Source organism: Erpetoichthys calabaricus, chromosome 1 (genome assembly GCF_900747795.2).
Source record: "Erpetoichthys calabaricus chromosome 1, fErpCal1.3, whole genome shotgun sequence".
Lineage (NCBI taxonomy): Eukaryota > Metazoa > Chordata > Cladistia > Polypteriformes > Polypteridae > Erpetoichthys > Erpetoichthys calabaricus.
Genome location: NC_041394.2, coordinates 337,056,656 through 337,081,740, shown reverse-complemented (window position 1 = coordinate 337,081,740; position 25,085 = coordinate 337,056,656). Strand labels below are relative to the sequence as shown.

The following is a 25,085-nucleotide window of genomic DNA, read 5'->3' as shown; positions in this document are numbered from 1 at the left end:
TGCCGCTGTGATTTCTATGCCTGCCCACTCTGCTTCTTCAACATCTAGTCTGCTGTGTCCATAGGTGCACTTGTATCAATGTTGCCCCCACATCCACCATTTACTCTTCATTCCTATAAGTGGTGTTCTCTACCATCTCTCTCTCTATTTTGTATATTTACCTCCTTAACTTCAGGGCTTTCCTTAATTTTTTAAGTTGTCTGAATCATAGAACCATAATTGGCTGTTTGCAGACTGTACTCATTGGTATGTTGTTCCTTTTTGCTTCTTTTTCATGGATTAGAGAAGCCACATTCAGCTGGTAGCTCAACTATTCAGGCTCTGTCAGAACGTTTCACTTTAGATGATCAGATCTGCACTCCGAGTCAGACTTGACCAAAACCTAAATAGCCTAAATACTTTAAAAAAGGCTTGAGGCCCAACGTTCACCAAAAGCAAAACGAAAGCATAAAAACCCTTGCCCACAAATAAAGCCTCGACTTAACAGTTCAGTTTCATTTTATTAAACAAAATTAAAAGAGTCCAATCAATCAATCAAAAAAGTCAAAACAAGTGCTAAATATCAAAACAGATTGTTGTCTGAAATCCACAGAAGTAACCTGCAACACAAAGCCAAGAAGTGCAAAATCAAATCAAAAACACAAACCTAGAAAGAGCACCAGGAACACTCCATTTTCTTTCATTTACTGTATGCGTTTTCTGTTTCCATTGGTAGTTCGCTCATCTACGTTGCTTCTTTGTGTTCTTGGACCTCTTCCTATACGTTACTCCAAAGTGTTTGTTTCTATTTTGTCAGGTGGTGGAGTTATTTCCAGGTTGCCCCCTGCTCATCATTCTACGGAACTTTTTCAGACTGTCTTTGTATATCCTATTCTGTACCCCTTTTTTGTATTTCTCTCTTAACTTTTAAGATTCTGCCAGAATTCCGAGTTTGTCGTTAGCCACTGTAGATCTTTCAGGTGTCATCATGCGATTCTACAATTTCTGCTCTTCTACATTTCATTAAGATTTTGTGATTCCACTTCTTTCACTTCTTTAATAAATGTCACCTCTTTGCATAGATTCTTTACTTTTTCTTCACGGCTTGTTTCACCAATGTGGTGTCTAATTGTGTTGCTATTTCCTTACTTTGATTTTCTTCTGTGCTGTTACTTTAGAGCTGATGTGTTGTGATGCACAATATCAGATCCTGTTTTCTATGAAATCAAGTCCATTATATGTGGTTAGTGTTGCTTTCTCTTAGTTATAGCTTATTAAATTTATTTGTAGTACTTCATGTGGTATGGTTTCTATACATATGTCCTGGGGCTGCTCTTAAATTTCTTGGACCCTTTAGTCCTCTTACGATGTCATTCTCTTCAGTTGGTTTATTCCTTTTTGGGTCAGGGTGATTCTCAGTTGATTTTTACATTCCTGGTTGCTCCTCTTCTTAAGCCATTGGGGTGGAGCTTCTTACGAAATTTCTGGACAATTTCTGTTAATTTCAATGTTTGTTGTAACTTTCAGTCTGCTGTATCTTCATTCCTTCTGCCATAACTTCTCTTTAAAGATGTAACTTTTGAGGTTATTCCACTTCTCAGTGATAATCACCTTGATTGTAGATTGCTGATGGCTTCATTAATACAGCACCATTCGATGTCTCTTTTATCTCATCCTCCCAGGTCTTGTCCCTTTCTATTCTCACATCTACTGGGTCTTGCATGTTTATCATGTATTTGCCACCAAACAAAAAAAAAAAGACAGCTATAATTTTTCTTGACTTATTTTCTTTTTATTTGATTATTTCTGGACTAGAAAACTACCCATCCAGACTGACATCAAATTAGATGTCTACACCTGAAGATTGTACACCATTACAAACACCATAACCTACTATAGTGTAGAGGCAGAGTGTGGACATCTTTCTATCCTGCAGCTAGCTAATATGATGGTCCCTTTTCACACGGTGCAAACAGACTCATATTATAAGATTTGGTAGTGATCTCACACAATGAAGCTTATCCTGTAGAGGTACTAATACTGTATCTAGACCTGGAATTAGGAGAGTTACTTTGGACTCCTTCCTCCCTTTTTCTCCTTCTAACCTACTCCTTCGGGGCTTCTCTTAATGGTGAATTCTTTTGTGTCTCCGAAGATGACTGCTGTCAGAGAATTGTTTCCCACATTCAGAACAAGAATATGGCTTCTCGCCAGTGTGAATTCTTATGTGGGTCTTAAGAGTGACCCTTTGTGTAAACTGCTTGCCACATTCCGAACAGCAGTAACATTTCTCTCCCGTGTGAATTCTTTTGTGTTTCCGAAAAGAGCTGCTGTCAGCGAATCTTTTCCCACACTCAGAGCAGGAATATGGCTTTTCTCCAGTATGAACTCTTATGTGGGTCTGAAGAGAGTGCATTTGGGAGAATTGCTTACCACAAGTAGAACAGCAATGAGGTTTCTCACTCAAATGAATTTTTAAGTGGGTCTGAAGACTGCTCTTGTATGGGAACTGCTTACCACATTCATTACAGCCGTATGGCTTTTCTTCACTGTGACTTTGCTTGTGGATCTGAAGACCACTCATTTGTGAAAATTGCTTGCCACATTCATTACAGCTAAATGGTTTCTCCCCAGTATGAATTCTTGTGTGAACCTGAAGGTGGCTTAGTTTTGAAAATAGTTTGCCACATTCTGAACAGCAATATGGCCTTTCTCCCATGTGTGTTCTTGTGTGATTCTCTAGACTCCTTAATTGTACAAACTGTTTTCCACACTGCTGACAACTATGTAGTGTTTCTCCATTGTGAATTCTAGAGTGTCTTTGAAGACTACTTCTGTCAGGAAATTGTTTGCTACATTCCGAACAGCAGTAACATTTCACTCCCGTGTGAATTCTTTTGTGTCTCCGAAAACAGCTGCTGTCAGAGAATCTTTTCCCACACTCAGAGCAGGAATATGGCTTTTCTCCAGTGTGAAGTCTTGTGTGGGTCTGAAGAGTGTATATTTGGGAGAACCGTTTTCCACAAGTAGAACAGCAATGAGGTTTCTCACCCAAATGAATTTTTAAGTGGGTCCGAAGACTGCTCTTGTAAGGGAACTGCTTACCACATTCATTACAGCCGTATGGCTTTTCTTCACTGTGACTTTGCTTGTGGGCTTGAAGACCGCTCATTTGTGTAAATTGCTTTCCACATTCATTACACTTAAATGGTTTCTCCCCAGTATGAATTCGTGTGTGAATCTGAAGGTGTCTTAGTTGTGAAAATAGTTTGCCACATTCCAAACAGCAATATGGCTTTTCGCCCGTGTGAGTTCTTGTGTGCATCTGTAGACTTTTTAATTGCACAAATTGTTTTCCACACTCTGCACAACCATGTAGCTTTTCTCCATTGTGAATTCTAGAGTGTCTTTGAAGACTACGTCTGTCAGAGAATTGTTTGCTACATTCCGAACAACAGTAACATTTCACTCTCATGTGAATTCTTTTGTGTCTCCGAAAACAGCTGCTGTCAGAGAATCTTTTCCCGCACTCAGAGCAGGAATATGGCTTTTCTCCAGTATGAAGTCTTATGTGGGTCTGAAGAGTGTGCATTTGGGAGAACCGTTTACCACAAGTAGAACAGCAATGAGGTTTCTCACCCAAATGAATTTTTAAGTGGGTCCGAAGACTGCTCTTGTAAGGGAACTGCTTACCACATTCATTACAGCCGTATGGCTTTTCTTCACTGTGACTTTGCTTGTGGGCTTGAAGACCGCTCATTTGTGTAAATTGCTTTCCACATTCATTACACTTAAATGGTTTCTCCCCAGTATGAATTCGTGTGTGAATCTGAAGGTGTCTTAGTTGTGAAAATAGTTTGTCACATTCCGAACAGCAGAAATGTTTCTCCTTTGGAATTAATTTCTCTCCAGTGTGATTTTTGCTGTGCCTCTGAAAATGGCTCCTATCTGAGAATTGCTTTTCACAATCTGAAGAAGAATATGTTTTTTTTTCACTGTGAATTCTTATGTGGGTCTCGAGGGTGACCATCTTTGAGAACTGTTTACCACAGTCCAAACAGCAAAATGGCTTCTCTCCAGTGTGAATTCTCGTGTGACACTGAAAATTTCTTAAACTATAAAATCGCATGCCACATTCAGGACAGCAATGACGTTTGTCTCCTGTATGAAGTTTAAGAGGAAAAAAATAAAAGCTTATTTTCTAGCCTCTATTATTTACTTTAAATCTTAATATATAAAGCCTTGTTAAAATTATGGAAATGATTTTAAAAGCATAAGCAATTGGAAAAATTAGGTTGAATATAAAAAGACTCTCAACCCCCATACTCACCGCATGACCACAAGTCTGTAGCCAAAATGTTAAAATGCAACATTCAGAATTAGACCACGTGTAAAAAAAACTAAACAAAAGTTTATTGGTCACATTTTCTCAGTTACACTAAACAAATGCATTATTATTTTGCCAACAAATTCTTAAAAAGTATGCTATTCAAATTTTTTGTTGGTCTCGTCCTTTACGGGAGGTGGACGTCTGAGGTGGAACTCTGTTAGCAGCGGTGTTATTTTTTTCTCTGTTTTTAATACTTCCGAGGTATTCTATATTTACTCAACCCGAGGTTGTTCAGTTACTGTAGATACAAGCATATATAAGCACTAGCAAAATACCCGCGCTTCGCAGCGGAGAAGTAGTGTGTTAAAGAGGTTATGTAACCATATATATACATAAACATATATACATATATCTACATACATACATTCACATATATATAAAATTATATATATATATAATTTTATATATATATATATATATAAAAATATATATACAGTGATCCCTCGCTATATCGCGCTTCGCCTTTCGCGGCTTCACTCCATCGCGGATTTTATATGTAAGCATATTTAAATATATATCGCGGATTTTTCGCTGCTTCGCGGGTTTCTGCGGACAATGGGTCTTTTAATTTCTGGTACATGCTTCCTCAGTTGGTTTGCCCAGTTGATTTCATACAAGGGACGCTATTGGCAGATGGCTGAGAAGCTACCCAGCTTACTTTCTCTCTCTCTCTCTTGCGCTGACGTAGGGGTGTGTGAGCAGGGGGGCTGTGTGCAGCTGCTTCCTGAAGGACATGCTGCTAGGTGCTTCGCATACTTAAAAGCTCAAAGGGCACGTATTGATTTTTGACTTTGTTTTTCTGTGGCTCTCTCTCTCACTCTCTTCCTGTTCCTGATAGAGGGGGTGTGAGCTGCCGCCTTCAACAGCTTTGTACCGGCGGTGCTTCGCATACTTAAAAGCCAAAAAGCCCTATTGATTTTTTTTTTTGACTGCTTGCTTTGCACTCCTTTGAAAAGGAAGATATGTTTGCATTCTTTTAATTGTGAGACAGAACTGTCATCTCTGTCTTGTCATGGAGCACAGTTTAAACTTTTGAAAGAGAGACAAATGTTTGTTTGCAGTGTTTGAATAACGTTCCTGTCTCTCTACAACCTCCTGTGTTTCTGCGCAACTCTGTGACCCAAGCATGACATTCTAAAAATAACCATATAAACATATGGTTTCTACTTCGCGGATTTTCCTATTTCGCGGGTGGCTCTGGAACGCAACCCCCGCGATGGAGGAGGGATTACTGTATATATATATATATATATATATACTGTATATATACATATCTACTTATTGGCTCCTGTATTTAGGATATAGCGGGTTGGATAATGGATGGATGGACATCTGTATGCATAGCCCTATTTGCCCGTTTTCGTTTTTTTTCTTTCTTCAGTAATATTTCAGTAAACCCGGAGCTTGTCAGTTCAAATCCTGGTACGGACACCACTGTGTGACCCTGAGGAAGTCACTTCACCTGCCTGTGTTGCAAGAAACAAAACAGATGTTGCAAGTTGCTGGAATAAAGGCATAAGTAAAATAGATAAATATGTATTATACACATAGGAACTATTAATTTATTTTCAGTTAAGTCATCTGCAGCAAACCTTTATAAATGAGGGTTTCTCCTTTTTAGATAGTGCAAACTGTTTCTTCTTCATTGACGTTTTCTCTTGGAGAGCTTTTTTCATTTCATTGAAAATTAAAGCAGCAGCTGCCAAAATATGTAGCTTTCTTATTAATTTTTCAACATTGTGTAAAATAAATTTATAAAGTAACATAAAAGGTTTAAATACTGGTTACCCTTTTACACTAAAATATTACTAAAGAGATACAAAAAAAGAAAATGCATATGTTCTTTTTCTTTAAGGAGATTAAATATTACTGAAGAAAGAAAAAAAAACTAAAACAGCCAAATGGGGCTATGCATACAAACTTAAAAGGTTTAAATAAAACAGAAATATATACTTTTATTTTTACTTGCTTAACTTGTGGAGGGTGTTTCCTGTAGCAAAGCCCTAACTTTTTTTGTGAAAGCCCGTTTCAGTCAATAAGTCTTAAAAAAAGGTGTAAAGATATTGACAATAAGCTACGCAAACCCAGCAAGACATGGAATCGTTTAAATCAAGTATCATTACATCTTCCTTTCTTAAAGAGAAGTAAGGCAGTACTTATAAGCTTACACACATATATATATATATATATATATATATATATATATATATATATATATATATATATGAGAGAGAGAGAGAGAGAGAGACATACATACATATCTATATCCGAAGCCGTGCAAGCACACTCTTGAGAATGCAACGTATAGTTGTACAGGAGAAAAGCAATCTTGCCTCAAATCAATGGCAACCTTTTGTAGGTCTATGAACTTAATTTAAACTTTAGGTTTACACGGTGCTTTCTTTCCGATGTACCTGCACTCATGAATATGTCTGTATGTGTCAGTCGGTCAAATCCACACGCTTCGCACCGGCGAAGTACCGCTTTTAAATTTTTATTAAGAAGAAAAGAAAACCTTTTTACATTCAGGGAAAATATACTAATAACAGTTTGTTAAGTATCTGTTTTTTTGTGAAGCTGCCTTCACTTGAGTGTTCACTTCGAGCTGACTTGCTGGCCAACTATAAGCGTTACCTGGTAGGTAACCACCCATACAATCAGATTGTGAATCAGACTACGAATGCCGTGAATGTAATTACCCCGATCTACATGTTGTCAAAATAAACGAACCACACGCCGTGGTGCAATTTTAGGGGCTTCGCCTGTAGCGCTGACATCCGAGGTTCGATTCCCATAAGGGAGTGAAGTGAGTGGCTGGTTACCTACCAGGTAATGTTTATGGTTGGCCAGCAAGTGAGGTAACATCAGCCACAGTGCCTTCAGTTGTGAGAAGCAGATCATAGAATGGTTGAAAATAGTTTACTGTCAAATAATGCAAAGAGTACGCGACACGTCTTTCCCCCTTATTCTTGGCTCATCAGGTGTACACACTCACTGCACTCACTTACGGTAATCAAACCTCGGACGTCAGCGCTAGAGGGGCTTCGCAGCGGTGAAGTATTGCTTTTAAATTTTAATTAAGAAGAAAAGAAAACCTTTTTAAATTAAGTCTTAAAAAGAGGTGTAAAGATATTGACAATAAGCTACGCAAACCTACCAAGAAATGCAATCGTTTAAATCAAGGCGCGAGTCGAAAAACACCATCCCATAATATTAGTTAACGATTAACACATTTCTATATGTATTGTAAGCATACAATACAACTGATAATATGTTGCGCTTATTTATCTGGTGTACCGACATTTTTGCGCGTTTAACGTCTGAAATCTAACGTGGTTTGTGCCCTTCAGAATGAAAACAGTTTGCATTTACCTTTTTAATAAAAGGTGAGCTTTTAAGCCTGAGAAATCACCCCGTAAACGCACACGTTTAATTGCACATGTGTTAATATGTATGCTTACACAGTATTAAAAGACACTCAAAAATTAACGTCATTTACCTTCGTTCCCGCGTTTGACTCGTGCTGTAAATCTCTTCCTTGTTTTTAGTTCACGTGATACGTAGGAGGCGTGATGACGCGATACGTGACTCCGCCTCCTCCATTAGAGTATATGGACAAAAAACAGGTTCCAGTTATGACCATTACGCATAGAATTTCAAAATGAAACCTGCCTAACTTCTGTAAGTAAGCTGTAAGGAATGAGCCTGCCAAATTTCAGCCTTCCACCTACACGGGAAGTTGGAGAATTAGTGATGAGTGAGTGAGTCAGTCAGTCAGTGAGGGCTTTGCCTTTTATTAATTAGTATAGATTAATGGTAGAAAAAAAGGCTCAAAAAGAAATGGAAGAGACAGCTAAAGCTTCATCCAAGTCTAAACAGTTATCAAGTTCAAGCTCCAGGTACGGCCTGCCAGAGACTGACCTGGAACAGATAGACAATAGCACAGATGTCCCAGGACCTGATGCTGCTGCATAGTCTCTAGCCGTGAGCAATGGTGGGAGCGAATGTGCAAGCGAGTCAGGTCAGGATAACAAACCAATTCCAGAATGCTCATTTAAACTGAAAATGGCTTTACCTTTCGTGTTATCATCTATCCCTCGCAAGCCAGTAACACTGAATCAAACTGGGCTTGCTACTTCACCTGTGGAGCTTGGAGAAGACCAAAACGATCTGTCCGAGCTGAAGGCAATGATCGCCACAATGGCCACCACTCAAGACATAAAGGAGCTGAAGAATAATATAAAGAAGGATATAAATGATATAAAAAAAGAAATAAAGGACATACACAAGACAAACGAGAAGATGTTTCAGGATATTAAAGACCAGGAAAAAATGTTTAAGTACTCACTTTGAGGTAACCTTTAAAAGGTATGCTAGAAAAAAACAGGAAAACTTACAGGAAAATGCATTTCAGTTTGAGAATAAACTTAGAGCACTTGGCGCTCAGTTTGAAGACTTTAAACAAACGTTCATGACTCATATTGAAATAGCTGAACAACTGGCATCTACCGCTGACGGAAAAGCAATGGCTGCAAATTCCGAATGCAAAGTGCTTGGAGACAGACTAGCTGCACTAGAAGATGGATGCAGAAGGAATAAATCAGAATCGAAGGCCTCCCTGAAAATCTTGAAAGTCCAAACCTAGTGAAATTTATAGCTGAACTATTCTCTAAGATAATTCGAGAAAACTTTAAATCAGACACCGTGATAGCAGCAGCTTACCACATACGTCGATCGAATACCTCAAAACCTAGGACAATCATTGTGTGCTTTTAAAAATTACACATAATGTTACTTCTCAGATAGAAACAAGAGTTTATATTTGAAAATAACCACATTCATATTTTCCCTGATTTCTCACCTTCAACAGCTGTTAAACATGCCACATTTTACAGAATTAAAAAGCACTTACGGAAAGCAGAGATCAGATACAGCCTCTTCTATCCTGCCAAACAAAGTGGACATTCAAGGCAAGTTCTTAATTTTTACTTTTATGGAGGAAGCAGAAAAAGAGCTAAGAAAACTGATCCCGACACTTTTTGAAATACGATCATGAGTCGCATTTGGTCCTGGCATGGCAAAGAAGATTTTACCTCGCTGGCAATGATATGGGTACCGTAATTATACATCCAATTTTCTTCTCAGCCACCTCTTGTTTATGTTTTAATTACAATTATATGCATGTATGTATGTGAAATTTTTCTTTATTTTTTTAAAAAAAATTTTTCATAAGGGACAGTTTAACATCACACCCTTGGTTTATTGTATTAGGGCTTACTGTCAAATGTTGCTTATCCAGGGCTACTGTTTAACCTCATTCCCTGGGTTTGCTGTCTAAAACTGTTTAAGATTACATTTTATGTTTATAGTATTTGGACTGTACTGTCAATAGATATCTTTATTTCAATCCTTATAAGCCACTGCTGGGGGGGTGGGCATGTTTTGTTTTGGACGTTCTCGGTCTCTAGGTACGTCAGAGAACTGGGACTTTGTGAACTGTGGTCCAGCCTCACATGGGGAGGCAAAAGGGCAGGGGGAGAAAGACAGCACGCTATATCTATGCTCACCTTTTATGGAAATGTAACAATAGGCTTCACGGCAATAACTCATTTGGAAATTAATAATCAAAGCTGTCTTATTTTCAGTTAAGACTACAAAATGACAACAAAAGTTCAGCAGCAATTTATCCAAGACTGGACAGTTAACTTTGTGAGATAGAATGTTAAAGGTCTCAATTACAAATCGAACAGAAAGAAAGTATTCTCTCACCTAACAGGTCTAAACGCTAAAATAGTATTTTTACAGGAGACCCACTTATTAAGCAAGGATCAGTTTCAGCTGCACAGAGACTGGACTTGCCAAATATTCCATTCAAGCTTTACAAAGAAAACTAGAGGTGTGGGAATTCTTATACATAGAACAGTCTCATTTGTAGTATCAGATGCAATATCCGATCCTGAAGGGAGATATGTGATTGTCATGGGTAATTTATTTAACTGTAAAGTGATTTTAATAAATATCTATCCATCCAATGTGGATGATAGGGACTTCATCCAAAATGTATTTGCATCCATTCCAAATGTGAACACTCATAAAACTATAATGGATGGGGACTTTAATTGGGTTTTAAATCCAGACCTAGATAGGTCTCCTGCCACAGGCGCGATGACGTCTAACACTGCAAAGACAATTACACAGTTTGCAACTGATCAGAACTTATCAGACCCCTGGACATTCATAAACCCAAACTCAAGAGCATATTCCTTCTACCCACCAGGGGCCTCATGCCTAACATCGTATGCAGAATTCACACTATAACATGGCATACGGACAAAAGCGGAAATGTTTGCACGCACAAAAAAAATCCAGATGTATAAATCTGTGCAAACGCCAACTTCCACATTCCTCCGCTCCATAAATCCCGGTCACCGTGTAAAGTTACACACGTGCACGCGCCTGCTGTCCCACCCCAACTCCTCCCAGAATGATGCCTCTGAATATGCAAATCAATAGAAATAGCCCTTAAGCTCAGCCTTCTGTGAAAAGACAATGGCAAAAGCACAAGGGAAAATAGAAGAATTTCAGCGAATACCAAGTGGAGGCAAGGAAAACCGTACTATTTGTTGGTTTAAACAGTGATATAAACAACAAAAGGATGTTGATCAAGTGACAGAGTTTATTTTGTCATTAAAGTAGAACATCATAAACTTCATCTAAAAATCCTTTAATTTACTAGTTTCTTAAATCCCATCGTAACTAAAGTAGCATATGTTAAATGCTTTGTTTTGTATTTGATCTTCTATGTGCTCTGTGTGTGTGAATCACTATGTGCTTCTTAAACCGGCTTTCTCTTCTTTCAACAGGGCACAGAATCCACTACATTCATGATATTACAGCTCTCTGAATAATTAAAATACTGAGATGTATACTTGATATCATTTTCATGATGATAGGAGTTAAAGCATGTTATTAAACATGGGAACATGGTGGCACAGTGATTGTTCATGCCTCAGGCAGGATGCTTGTGGCGCTGTGCGCGACCTTCGATAAAATACTTTATGGCAGCAATACTGTCTCTTTCAAACATACTAACCTCCAATTCTTGTCCTTCCTTTTCTCTCTCCAAATACCCAATCACCACACAATCAGCTCTGTAATAGACATTAAGCCATCTGTAAGCTTAGAACGCCGATTCTTCAAAACTTTTAAGGAACATTGAAATATCTTCATAGTACATGTTTAATGCGCCAGTCCCAGCAAGAATACAGCACGAGGCAGGAACAATCCGTGAACAGAGTGCATGTCCTCACATGTTTTTCTATATTAACAATACAGAATATTTAAATGAAGTTAAAGTTTTATCTGTATATATAATAAACATATTTGCTGCATTTCATCTTAAAAATGATATCGTTATCATATGTAAATACGCGCTTTATAAAGTGGCTCAGATTGTGCAATATTTTAACTGTATGGCAAGTTTACAGGGAGGTAATTGTACTTATAAGTACAATCAGTTCTACAAGGAGCACTTGATGGACCGATTGAGTGCATTTATAGTTCTTGGGATGAAACTGTTTCTGAACCTTGAGGTCCGTACAGGAAAGGCTCTGAAGCGTTTGTCATATGAGAGCAGTTCAAACAGACAGCATGGCTGAGGCAGCGTGTGCTTGATGCTGTATAGCTGCGATTCCACACTCAGATACAATGATATAAATACTCAGTGGTGCAGTGAGAGTAATATGGAAAAAGATGATCCGCTGTGGCAACCCCTAACTGGAGCAGCTGAAAGAAGAAGGTGCAGCGACAGTAACAACGCTAAAGCAGCTATTGTATTTAGAATAGTTTGACCATTCTGTGGACCATTATATTGTTACACGTTAATTACAATCAGATGCATTAAACTAATACAAAATATGCGGTTAATTTCAGTGTATTTATAAAGCCGCGTCAGGGATGTGGATCTAAACAAGAAAGGGATACCACACTGGAACTGCAGCACTGCTTTGACGCTGGGTGCCGCCAGTCTGCAAAACAGAGCGGAGAACTTGCGTACGCCAGGGTATGAGCTACCGTGGAAATGTGCGTGGCTTTATGCCAAGTTTAGGTTTTATACGATTTGAACGTGGAAACGTTTGTATGCAACATTTTTGTGCGTACGCACCGTTTATACATGAGGCCCCAGTTCATTATTGCTACACAAGAATTATTGCTTTATAGATAACAACTTCTTGCCTATTATTAAATCTTGTAAGTAAAACACTATTGTTATCTGTGACCATGCCCTTTTGATCATGGAGTTTACTTCATTATGCCCCACATACTCATTTTGCAGATGGTGTCTTAACCTATAGACAAGAACTGTACAGAATTTATATTCAAACAAATCGATTTTTTTTTTTTTTAAACATTCTCGGAGGTCTCTGCAGGAATACTCTAGGAAAGTCTGATGGCTTTCTTAAGAGGACAGATTATTTCGTATCTTTCTCACAGAAATAAATTGGAAACCAAGAAGGTATCAGAGCTAATTAACGAAATTACTAGAATAGACCAAGAACATGCCAGGTGTCCAAATGAGGCGCTTCATAGGAAAAGACAGGCTCTGCATTCACAATTCAACTTCTTGACAACAAAAGAAACTGAACAACTCATTTTTAAATCACAACATCATTACTATGAACATGGAGAGAAAGCTAATACAATCTTGGCTCAACAAATCCACAAGCAGGAAGTTCGCAATGCAATCACCAACACAGAGACAAATTCATTGACCATAAAAATATAATGCACACATTTACAGACTACTATAAATCCTTATATTCTACTCAGTTTAAAGAAGACAAGACACAACCCAATGCGTTTTGGATGCATTACAGACACCACAACTAGATACTCTCAGTGCAGAGGAATTGGATAAACCTCTGGCACTATCAGAATTACCAGATGCTATCAAGTCACTTCAGAGTGAGAAACCAGCAGGCCCTGATGGCTTCCCTGCTGAGTTTTATAAAACAAAATCTCAATTAAGTTAGCTTCCCTTTAATTAGCAACATTTACAGATGTTAGAAACAATAAAATTCTACCAAGCATTAATTACTGTCTTTCCTAAGCAAAGTAAGTTCTTATTACAATGTGCATCATACAGACCAATCTCACTTCTGAATAATGATGTTAAGATACTCTCCAAAGTCCTTGCTAGAAGGAAAGGGAAAGTGCTTCCATCAGTAATATCATAAGACCAAACTGGATTTATTAAAAGCAGACACTCAGCTTCAATATTCGACACCTGTTTAATGTAGTATATTCACCCACAAAGTCTAACACCCTGGAGATATTATAATTGTTGGATAAAGAAAACGCATTTGATATGGTTTTCACTGCATTTTGGCCCAAACATTTGTGCATGGATGAAACTACTGTATACCAGTCCTGAAGATTCAGTTTGTATTAACAACATTAATTCAGACTACAGTGGAACCTCGGTTCACGACCATAATCCGTTCCAAAACTCTGGTCCTAAACCGAGTTGGTCGTGAACCGAAGCAATTTCTCCCATAGGATTGCATGTAAATACAATTAATCCGTTCCAGACCGTACGAACTGTATTATATATATATATATATATATATATATATATATTAGTTTTTAAGCACAAATATATCGTTAATTATACCATAGAATGCACAGCGTAATGGTAAACTTAATGTAAAAACATTGAATAACACTGAGAAAACCTTGAACAACAGAGAAAACTAACACTGCAATAGTTTGCGCTATAGTGCTAGGAACCGCTCACTAAAAACACTTTTTTTAAATGAGTTTTAAGCACAGGGGAAAAAATGAACATTTGAAAAATCCGTAATTTAATAAAGTAACATTGCAACAATGCAGGCTACGAACCGATCACTGTAAATAGAACTGAAAACAAAAACAAGCCTTCTCTACCTTATGTGTCCCTCGCTCTCTCTCTCTCTCCCGCACCTGTGTGTGTGTGTGTGTGTGTGTGTGTGTGCGTGCGTCTCTCTTTTGCGAGCCTGGAGCGCCTGTGTGTGTGTGCGTGCGTCTCTCTTTTGCAAGCCTGGAGCGCAAAGAGCACGTGAGCCCCCCCACCCCTCTCTCTAACAATGCAGCAGTATAAACACTTTTTAAATGAGTTTTAAGCACAGGGAAAAAAAGGAACATTTGAACATATCTGAACTTTATTTAAAAGCCAACCAAGTTCACACGAATAGCATTACAACCCGATTGCTGTAAACACACTTTTTAAATGAGTTTTAAGCACAGGGAAAAAAAGGAACATATCCGATCTTTATTTAAAAGCCAACCAAGTTCACGCAAATAGCATTACAACCCGATTGCTGTAAACACACTTTTTAAATGAGTTTTAAGCACAGGGGGAAAAAAAGGAACATTTGAAAAAAGAGAAAAGTAACATTGCAACACTTCTCATAATTAAGTCTCAATAATTCTCACCACTCTTCACTTGCTTAGAAGCCATGGTTAACTGCAAAAGCACACAAAATACTGTATAGCACAAAGAGTTCACAGGTAAAGCACGCAAGTCTGACTGAGAACAATGAACAGGGAGAGGCTGAACACGTGCTTAAATACAGTAATCGGAGCGTACGAACCGGAAGGGAAATGAAATAGAGCACAAAGACTTCACAGCGAAAGCACGCACGCACAGAGAACAATGCGACATGTCCGGCGCACAAACCGAAAGGGAAACTGGCTTGTTTGTATACCGAGTGTGTGGTCATAACCGAGGCAAAAGTTTGGCGAACTTTTTGGTCGTAAACCGAGTTGTACGTGTACCGAGACGTTCGTGAACCAAGGTTCCACTGTACTTTAAACTAGAACGTGGTACTAGACAAGGACTTGTCACCACTGCTTTTTCCAATCACCATTGAACCACTGGCAGTTCACTGTTGTAATGCTTCCGAGATAAAGGGGATTATCAGAGAAAGACTTGAACAGAAAGTTTCTCTATATGCAGACAATATGGTACTGTACATATCAGACCTACAAAATATCATGCCTGCGAAGCTGCAGGGGATGGCTAGTTTAATAATAAAAATATTAAAACTCATTATATTTCAAAATTTTACATAAAAAGTAAGAGACTTCCCTTTCAGGCCTATACCCCTAACAGTAAAACATGCACATATTTTTAAATTGTACACTTACTTTCTCCAGACTGTTTTGAAGGTGATGGTTGAGTGTCCAGAGTTTTACTAGATGAAAATTCCTCTTTCACCCTTATAGTGTCAGAATGTAATGATTCAGGACTCTGTTTGATAGATGGAATCATTAACCCAGTCACGGCTTCATCTTGACACTCATGATGAAGGGTCAACTCTGAATGAAGGCGATCTTCCTCACCATGCTCCATAATTTTATACTTGGGCATCTCAATAGCCTCTTCTTTAATGCCTGAAGTTGCCACTTCACAATCTTCATCTTTAATGCAGAGGCTGCCCTGTTTAGGCTCCCATTCACAGTCCTCCTCTTTAGTATTTACAGTTGCTATCTCCATGGTATTAATGTCAGTCTCGCACGGCTCCTCTTTCACATTCATTTTGGTATTACAGTGAATGGTAGCTGCCTCTTCCTGGCTGTTGAAAGAAGAAGAGTTAATTTAGTCAAAAACTGAACAATTCAAAGCTAACAACATGTGAAGGTCCTTTCACACCACCCTCTCAATTAAATCTGACCACAAGTCAGACAGTTTAAAGAAATCACAGCTCAGCATGTACACAGTAGTTCATCACTCTTTCTATCACACTTGTGTGTGGACGGCTGGTGCAACAAGCTTGAAGAGGACCATCTCACAGAGGTGTGGGTTGTCAGTATTCAATACGTGGCTTACACAAATTCCATTTAAAAGTGCTGCAACGCAAGCCACTAGATTAGCTGCATGTTGAGGTTTTAACTTAAGATGTGATTATTGAATCTCTATGAAAACTTGGTAGAAGCAAAGTAGTAGCATGGGCCATAGTAAGTAAACTTTATAGGCTGACAATCAATTTTATTTTAAACAGAATCACTAAGAGCAGCTGCCATCATAAACATTTTGCAGAGTAAAGATTCTAATGCAAGGTGAAATAAAAATGATTGGAACAACAACATCAAAACAGGAAATGGGAGAAAAAAAATTGCAACAAATGTAGACATCATAAAACATTGGAGGTTAATGTCACAGATTTAAACAACAAGTAAGAAAGGTTTTCAATATCAGCCTGGGACAAAGAAAGAAAGAAAGAAAGAAAGAAAGAAAGAAAGAAAGAAAGAAAGAAAGAAAGAAAGAAAGAAAGAACTCCTTTCATTTTTATATTTTATGTTGTAGTCTTATGCTAAAACCATTTATTTGCATATTTATTTTTCTACACATCAAACAACACTGAATTCCCCAGAAAGAGAAATTGAAAATGGGATTTTATACAATTATGAAAATGTATTAAAAATAAAGACGTGAAATCTATTCAGACTAGTGTTCTATAGATACGAAAATGCTGAATTCAGTATTGGTACCAACTCTTGGAACTTAGTAGTTGCTACTAAAGCAAATAATGGATATCTCGGCACAAACATCCTGTGTATTTTGCCACACAATTGAACAATTTGGTCAACCTACGTCCACAAGACAAAAGGGGGGTGTCTTACACGATGGCTACTTAGTCACAACCCCTTATTCACTACTCAATATTCAACTCCAACCAGCTAATTCTGACACTTTGTGCAAACTTTGTCAAGCTGCAGTTGAGCTTTTCCTGACTCAACATGGGTACCTGTGGCAAATGGACTGGCAACCTGGCAAACTCCTATATCAAATGAATGGAATTTATTGTTGATGCTTAATGGGCAAAACAAAGGGTTAAAAGTGTTGGGCCACTGCAATTGTCACATGTTTTGTAAAATGACAGATGCCTTAGTTAAATTTCAGTTGAGTTTTGCCAGGCCCAATGTAGGTACCTGGGTCAAAAGGACTAGCAAAGCTGGCACACTCCTACGGGATGAACCGAGATGTTTGAATGGCACTGAAAAGGGTTACAATGCATTAAACAACCTCCTTTGTCACACTTTTGTAAAATGTAGTAGTCACATGGAGCTTCTTGGAATAAAATGTTGTACATTCAGCAGTAGATATATGCATGACTAAATAAATATTTTAAGTACTAAAATTTTTGTTCAATGAGAACTTATATATATTATTATATTGTAAAGGAAGATAATCCTTTGGTTTGTGTAAAAAAACATTTACACAGCAAAATTGTTAATCGAGTAAAAGATTTAACAAAACATATCTGTAAAATTATGCATAGCTACACAGGCCAGAATATTATTAATCAAAATCTAAATGGCATATCTAATAATAATAATACATTTTATTTATACAAGGCGCCTTTCAGAGAACTCAAGGACACCGAACAAACAATAAATAAATAAATAAAAGACACAATTATAAACAACTTAAAACATCAGAAAATCTAAAAATGAAAACCAAACAAAACCACTATAATCAGAAGGAAAAAGAAAAAGCCATTTTAAACAGATGCGCTTTAAGTTTGCATTTGAAAAATGAATATGATTTGATGTTTGGAAGTCTGCAGGTAATGAATTCCAGAGCTTGGGAGCAGAACGGCTGAAAGGGACGGTCAGATGGGTGGAGGAAGAGGATCTAAGGTTACGGGAGGGAATGGCAACATGAAGAAGGTCAGATAGATATGGAGGGTCAAGGTTATGGATGGCCTTAAATGTTAACAGCAGAATCTTAAAACCAGTACGAAACTTGATCGGGAGCCAATGAAGCTGCTGCAAGACCGGAGTAATATGGTGAATAGATGGGGTTCGAGTGATGATACGTGCTGCAGAATTCTGGACTAACTGAAGCTTATGAAGAGATTTATTAGGGAGACCAAAGAGGAGTGAATTGCAATAGTCCAGCCGAGAAGTGACAAGACTATGAACAAGAATGGCAGTGGTATGAGGAGTGAGGGAGGGGCGAATGCGATTAATATTACGTAGGTGGAAGTAAGCAGACCAGGTGATGTTATTAATGTGACATTGGAAAGATAGAGTACTGTCGAGGATGACACCCAGACTCTTGACCTGAGATGATGGGGAAACAACAGAGTTATCAATAATAAGAGAAAGATTATTGGTTTTGGATAATGATGAATTTGAACCAATGAGGAGAACCTCAGTTTTGTCACTGTTTAATTTAAGAAAATTCGAAGAAAACCAGGATTTAATTTCAGAAATGTAGTCAATAAGCGAGGGTGGTGGAAAAGAGGAGGTGGGTTTACCAGCAAGGTAGAGCTGGGTGTCATCAGCATAACAGTGAAAATTAATGTTATATTTGCGTAAAATATTGCCAAGGGGAAAAAGGTAAATAATAAAAAGAAGAGGCCCCAGGACAGAGCCCTGGGACACACCAGAAGTAACAGCGGTGGGTTGGGATGTGAAGGTTTTAAGCTGTATGAACTGAGTGCGACCTGAGAGGTAGGATCTAAACCAATCAAGTGGAGTGTGAGTAATGCCAATCAAAGATAATCTATTAAGGAGAGTGGTATGACAAATAGTATCAAAGGCCGCATTCAGATCCAGGAGTCAGCAGCCATAAGGAGGTCATTGGTAATATTAACAAGTGCTGTTTCTGTACTATGAAGAAGCCGAAAACCAGACTGGAACTTTTCATATAGATTATTGTGACATATCTGACAAAAATATCTGATTATTGTGATATATCTGACAAAAACCTAAACTTGTTACCAAGCCCAGTTACTTAGCGCTTGCAAGGGGTCCTTACACCATATCTACATGCCAGTTTGAAGGTGGTCTGCCCTGTGTTGTTCATTACACTTGTGTCAGTTGGAGATGCCACAGCTCTTGACAGCCCCTTAAGCTCAATATCACTACCATCTTCACTTGGTATTCTTGACAGAAAGTAAACTTTTTTTTATAATAAAACTAGGAGGCTCTGCCCCCTGCTTGCTTTGCTCACCAACCACCAGGTTTAGTTAACTGGATATACAATTTAAAGTTAAACAATATTTGGAATTAACTTTTCATCAATATTGCATTGAATTTTGATTCTGTAATTGGACTTACATCGCGACAATGCAACGTATAACTGCCTGTGAGTGAATATCGTTTCTTTCTCTCTAATAAATAAAACTACTTTTACAAATGTTTGTCCATGCTTTTTCTTCTTCTCTTAGTCATTGACGCGTCATCTAGAATGTATAAAATTATTGTCCTGATAAAATTTATAAGAGCTGAGAGCGCATGAAGTATGTCTGCCAAAAACATTCACACAACTGAGAGGTTAGATGCCCGTGGTCTTGTTTGAAAATGGTTGTAAGTATGGCATGACTTGAAAGAATCTCATGTTAAAAGTCTCCCTCTCACAGGACTAAATACCGCAACAACATTTTTGGAATCTTAATTCTTGTTGGCAACATGAATTAGACGATTTACAAGTCTCTAACTTAAAGTTTCAATCCAAATATATTTGATCTGTTTTCGCTGTTCCATTATTTCACCGAGTAATAATTTCCATTTGTTTGCGCTAATGCAAGATAGATAGATAGATAGATAGATAGATAGATAGATAGATAGATAGATAGATAGATAGATAGATAGATAGATAGATAGATAGATAGATAGATCATACATACATACATACATACATACATACTAAATTAAAGAGTGATAACAATACCGGTATACAGACAGAAGGACGCCAGCCTTCTAAGGAAGTATAGTCGGCTCTGTCCTTTCTTACACAGAGCATCAGTATTGGCAGTCCAGTCCAATTTATCATCCAGCTGCACTCCCAGGTATTTATATATTTTTTTTTTTTTTTTTTTGAGACTTTTGAATTTTCGTACTTCCATTATCTCTAACCTGCTGTGCATGTGTACCATGCCTCATCTCACGGGATGTGTATCTGTCTTTCTGAGAAAATCACGTCTTGTGTCCTTCCAAGATTTTTTTTTTTTTTTAATAATAAAGAGATTTGAATTTTCTATATTTTCTTGCAGTTTGAAAAAAACGAATGAAATATTTCAACATCTTTATTATCAGCCCATGAGAATTTGTTTTATTTTTTGTTCTTGTTGCCTTCCCTTTAACAAATCATATTTTGCATCCAGAGTGGGATGTGAATTGACTGAAAAAAAAAAAAAAATAAATAAATAAATAAATAAAAAAAACACATATCAAGTGTGTGATTTTCCTCTCTACGATTGTAGGCCAAGCAAAGAGTAAGAGGTGTTTGTCTGTATGTTGAAAACTTACATAAAGTAAAAGAAAGTTAATTTATTTATTTAACAGTGGTAAATTCAGATCAAATAATAGGAAAAGTTGTTTTGTCATGGGGGTGTCACAAGGGGTGACCCACACATTATAAAGTCCCAAACCCTATCAATTACCCGTTTGTGGGGGTGGTTGACGTGTGTGTTTGATGCCAGGCTGTGGCTCTTCTGGGACATGTAACCGCAGGCAGACCAAACCAGGATTGCCTGCACTTATTTCTCATTAACTGACAGAAAAACAGTATGTAAGGCAACCAAGCTGGGCAGCAGGTACAACTTTTTATTTACTAATTAAAAATCTTAACATATACAGTAGAACCTCGGTTCACGAATGTCTTGGTACATGTACAAATCGGTTCACGACCACACACTCGGTATACGAACAAGCCAGTTTCCCTTTCGTTTTGTACATGTTCAGTCTCTCCCTGTGCATTTCCTGTGCAGCGAGCGAGAGAGCGCGCGACACACACACACACCACAGGCGCGCAAGAGAGAGAGAGAGCTGGACACATTAAGGTAGGAAGGCAGTTAAAGAATGCACTGGGCTTGATTTTGTTTTCACTTCTGTTTCCAGCGATCGGTTCGTAGCATGCATTGTTGCAATGTTACTTTTCTTGGTGGTTTATTAAATTACAGATTTTTCAAATGTTCCTTTTTTCCCCTGTGCTTAAAACTCATTAAAAAAAGTGTTTATACAGCGATCGGGTTGCAAGGCTATAGCGCAAACTGCTGCAATGTTACTTTCTTGGTTGCTTGTGGTTGGTTTTTAAATAAAGTTCAGATTTGTTCAAATGTTCCTTTTTTTCCCCCCCTGTGCTTAAAACTCATTTAAAAAAGTGTTTATACAGCCATCAGGTTGTAAGGCTATAGCGCGAACTACTGCAATGTTACACAGAGAGAGAGAGAGAGAGAGAGAGAGAGAGAGAGTGCAGCTGAGCAGGGAGCCTGGGTGTTTGTGTCAATGTTATTCAATGTTTTTACATTAGTTTACTATTACACTGTGCATTCTATGGTGTAATTAACTATATTTGTGCTTAAAAATCTTTAAAAAATATATATTTACATACAATTAATCCATTCCAGACCGTACGAACTGTATTTACATACAATCCTATGGGAGAAATTGCTTCGGTTCACGACCAAATCAGTTTACGACCAGAGGTTTGGAATGAATTATAGTCATGAACCGAGGTTCCACTGTATGTCACTAATTCTCTTCGTGTCAAAGACTGGATAGTCAGTTTATCAAGTTTTAGGGTGGCATTGTCGTGTGTTTTGAAGTGTGATGAACCACATAAGTAATTAAAACTCTCCTGCTAAAGTACCAAGTCAAAGTATACACTGGGTATAAAAAAAAGAACACCCCCCCCCCCTTTGAAATATTCTCCTTTATTTTGCTTTACAGTCTTAAATGAAGATGCACACACAAAATATTTCTTCCCACCTTTACAAACTCAATGCAATCTATAACATCCAAGTGAAAGATATAACAGCTACAGTTCAGAAAAAAATATAAAAAATCAAAAACAAGACATAATGAAATTAATAAAGGATCGTCACCCAATGTCAATGTCATTTTGTTGAAGCACCTTTTGCTTTAATGACAGCCTTGAGTCTGTTTGGATTCTTTTCCACCAGCTTTGCACATTTAGATTGAGCTATTAATATTTGCCCCCCATTATTCTTTACAGTTTAACTGTTCAAGTTTGGTCACATTGGATGGTGAGCGTTGGTGGTCTGCTATCTTCAAATCTTTCCACAGATTTTCACTGTGATTTAGGTCTGGGCTCTGACTCGGCCACACCAGGACATTCACATTTATCTCCTTCAGCCACTCTGTGGTCAATGTTGCTGTGTGCTTCGGGTCGTTGTCATGTCGACAGGTGAACATTCAGCCCATCTTCAACTTTCTGGCAGAGGGTAGTAGGTTTTCCTCAAGAACTTGACGGTATTTTGCCCCATCCATTTTTCTTTCTACCCCAACGAGAGCCCCAGGACCTACGGCAGAGAAACCCCCACACAACAGGACGCTGTCACATCCATGCTTTACTGTAGGCGGAATGGTGGCTCTAAGGCTAGGGATCTGCACTGGCAATCGGAAGGTTGCCAGTTCGAATCCCGTAAATGCCAAAAGAGACTCTGCTATGTTGGGCCCTTGAGCAAGGCCCTTAACCTGCAATTGCTGAGCACTTTGAGTAGTGAGAAAAGAGCTATATAAAGGCAAAGAATTATTATTATTAAGAATTATAGGTATGGTGTGTTGAGAATGGTGGGCTGCATTGGTGTACCGTTTCTTATTGAGGCCAAATAGTTTGATTTTGGTCTCCTCTGACCATAAGACCTTTTTCCACTTGGCATCAGAATCTTCAAGGTGCATTCTGGCAAAGCTCAAACAAGACTTAAAGTGGCCTTTCTTGAGAAGCGGCTTTTTCCTTTTGACCCTCCCAAAGAAGCCACAATTGTGGAGTGCTTGTGAAATGGTTGTTACATGCACACAATGACCACTCTTTGCCATAAAATCCTGTAACTCCTTCAAAGTGGCCATTGGCCTCTCGGTAGCCTCTCTTACCAGTTTCCTCCTTGCTCTTTCATCCAGTTTGGAGGGATGGCCATATCCAGGGAGGATCCTAGTTGTATCAAACACTTGCCACTTCTTTATTATGGACTTTACTGTGCTCAATGGGATTGATAAGCCTTTGAGATTTTTGTATCCATCTCCTGCCAGCCTTATTTCTGTCCACAACTCTATACCCGAGATCTTTTGAAAGTGGCTTGCCACCCTTAGTCAGTTGTTTGGTGTCAGTTGCACTACCAAGCAAGGGAATGAATGCTCCAGGAACAGCTTCACTAATCACACTCATTACAATTGATCACAGGTGGAAGGACACCAGTAACCATGGTCTGCAATAGAAATGGTGGGCACTTACATCTGATTGAGTTTAGGAGGGGGGTGATCCTTTATTAATCTCAGTATTTCTTGTTATTGATTTTTTAAATTTCTTCTGAACTGTATGCTTTCACTTGATGTTATAGATTGCATTGAGAAAGTAAAGCTGGAAAAAATATTGGTTTGTGTGTTTTCATTTAAGGCTGTAAAGCAAACACAAAAATGGGAATATTTTCAAGGGGGGTGATTCTTTTCTATACCCACTGTACATGTTTCCTTCCTTTAAACCCTAAATTTGTCTTTTTTTAATTTTATTGAATTTATTAAAATCAAATATCATTCCATACAAATAACTCAAGTTTAACAAAAAGAAAAAAAAAAAGGTTTGAAACAAACCAACCCTAAATTTTTCTAAGCATACATTTTTATCACTTTTTGAGATACACATCTAAGCATAAAATATCGAAGATAAAATGCAAAGCAACACAACACATAATTGTTTGATGTCAACTGTGAGGGACCGGCATCTCAGTCGGAATTGGTTTGGGACCCTTGCCTGGCCGGGATGATAATATAATAGAAGGACAGTGGAGAGCCCTATATTCAGGTTAGTGTCCTCACCCATATGCTAGGTGGCAGCATCCCTGGGCTCTGCTACCCTTTCAGACACCCACAGGGATTTCAAGGAATTGTAGTCCAGTAGCACAACCCTGCTGGGGTCCATGGGTGCCACTAGGGGGTGCTGCAGGGAGCTACACTCCCTATTCTTTGGGACTTCCAAATGGCCTAGAAGTGCTTCCAAAGGAGAAGCCCTAACCCCAGAAGTACTCCTGGGTCTTTAATACAACAGGATGCACTGCCTCGTTCAGGGGATCGGAGTGGGGAGCGGAGACAGGCAACACTCACCTAGGAGGAGTAGCACATATCGTGATATGAGAGAGAGAGAGAGAGAGAGACAGAGACAGAGTGAGGAGAAGAGACCACTTGTATATTGTTATACAGAGATATTTTGTAATAGTACCCCTTTGACTGAACCCGGGACTCCATTCTTTATTCCATAGGGCATGATTAAAGACATTTTAAAAAATAAAACCAATGAAAATGGCATGGTTAAAAATTACCAGGACGTCATTGGAGTTAAAAGCCACAGTTGGACTGCAGTGTCATCTCAAGCAGACCAATGACGATAATTAGCATCACAGGCGTCTATAATTGATCACTCTGCCAATATGAATGGAGATCAGATGCAGTGTCAATGTGTGCATCACACTGAACATGGTATACTGCAGACAGAGTTCCTCCACATACGGAAGCCAAGAGAGGACGTGCAATATCGTTATTTTTTTAAACCGTTTTCTCGAGAAAATGGAATAATTGTATTGAGATCTCGATAAAGCTAAAGATCTCATTTTCTCGAAATTATGAAATAATTGTATCTAACATTTAATGTTTAGCTTATTGAAGCCACATCGTGTTTGAAATGGCCAAAGAGCAGAACTGTATTGATCAG

General features: G+C 38.3%; 1 protein-coding gene across 2 annotated transcripts in view; it reads right to left on the bottom strand.

Moving 5' to 3' along the window:
- Nucleotides 1–1,557: 1,557 nt before the first annotated feature.
- The window catches only part of LOC114667618 (zinc finger protein 665-like), a 33,199-nt gene continuing 9,671 nt past the window's right edge, over nucleotides 1,558–25,085 (bottom strand). For both annotated transcript variants that reach the window (XM_051925194.1, XM_028822991.2), the window contains exons 2-3: nucleotides 15,557–15,984; nucleotides 1,558–4,140 (exon numbers count right to left, since the gene is read on the bottom strand). In XM_051925194.1, coding sequence (XP_051781154.1) covers nucleotides 2,105–4,140; nucleotides 15,557–15,947 — 2,427 coding nt within the window. In that variant the 5' untranslated portion in view covers nucleotides 15,948–15,984 and the 3' untranslated portion in view covers nucleotides 1,558–2,104. The remainder of the gene's footprint in view (nucleotides 4,141–15,556; nucleotides 15,985–25,085) is intronic.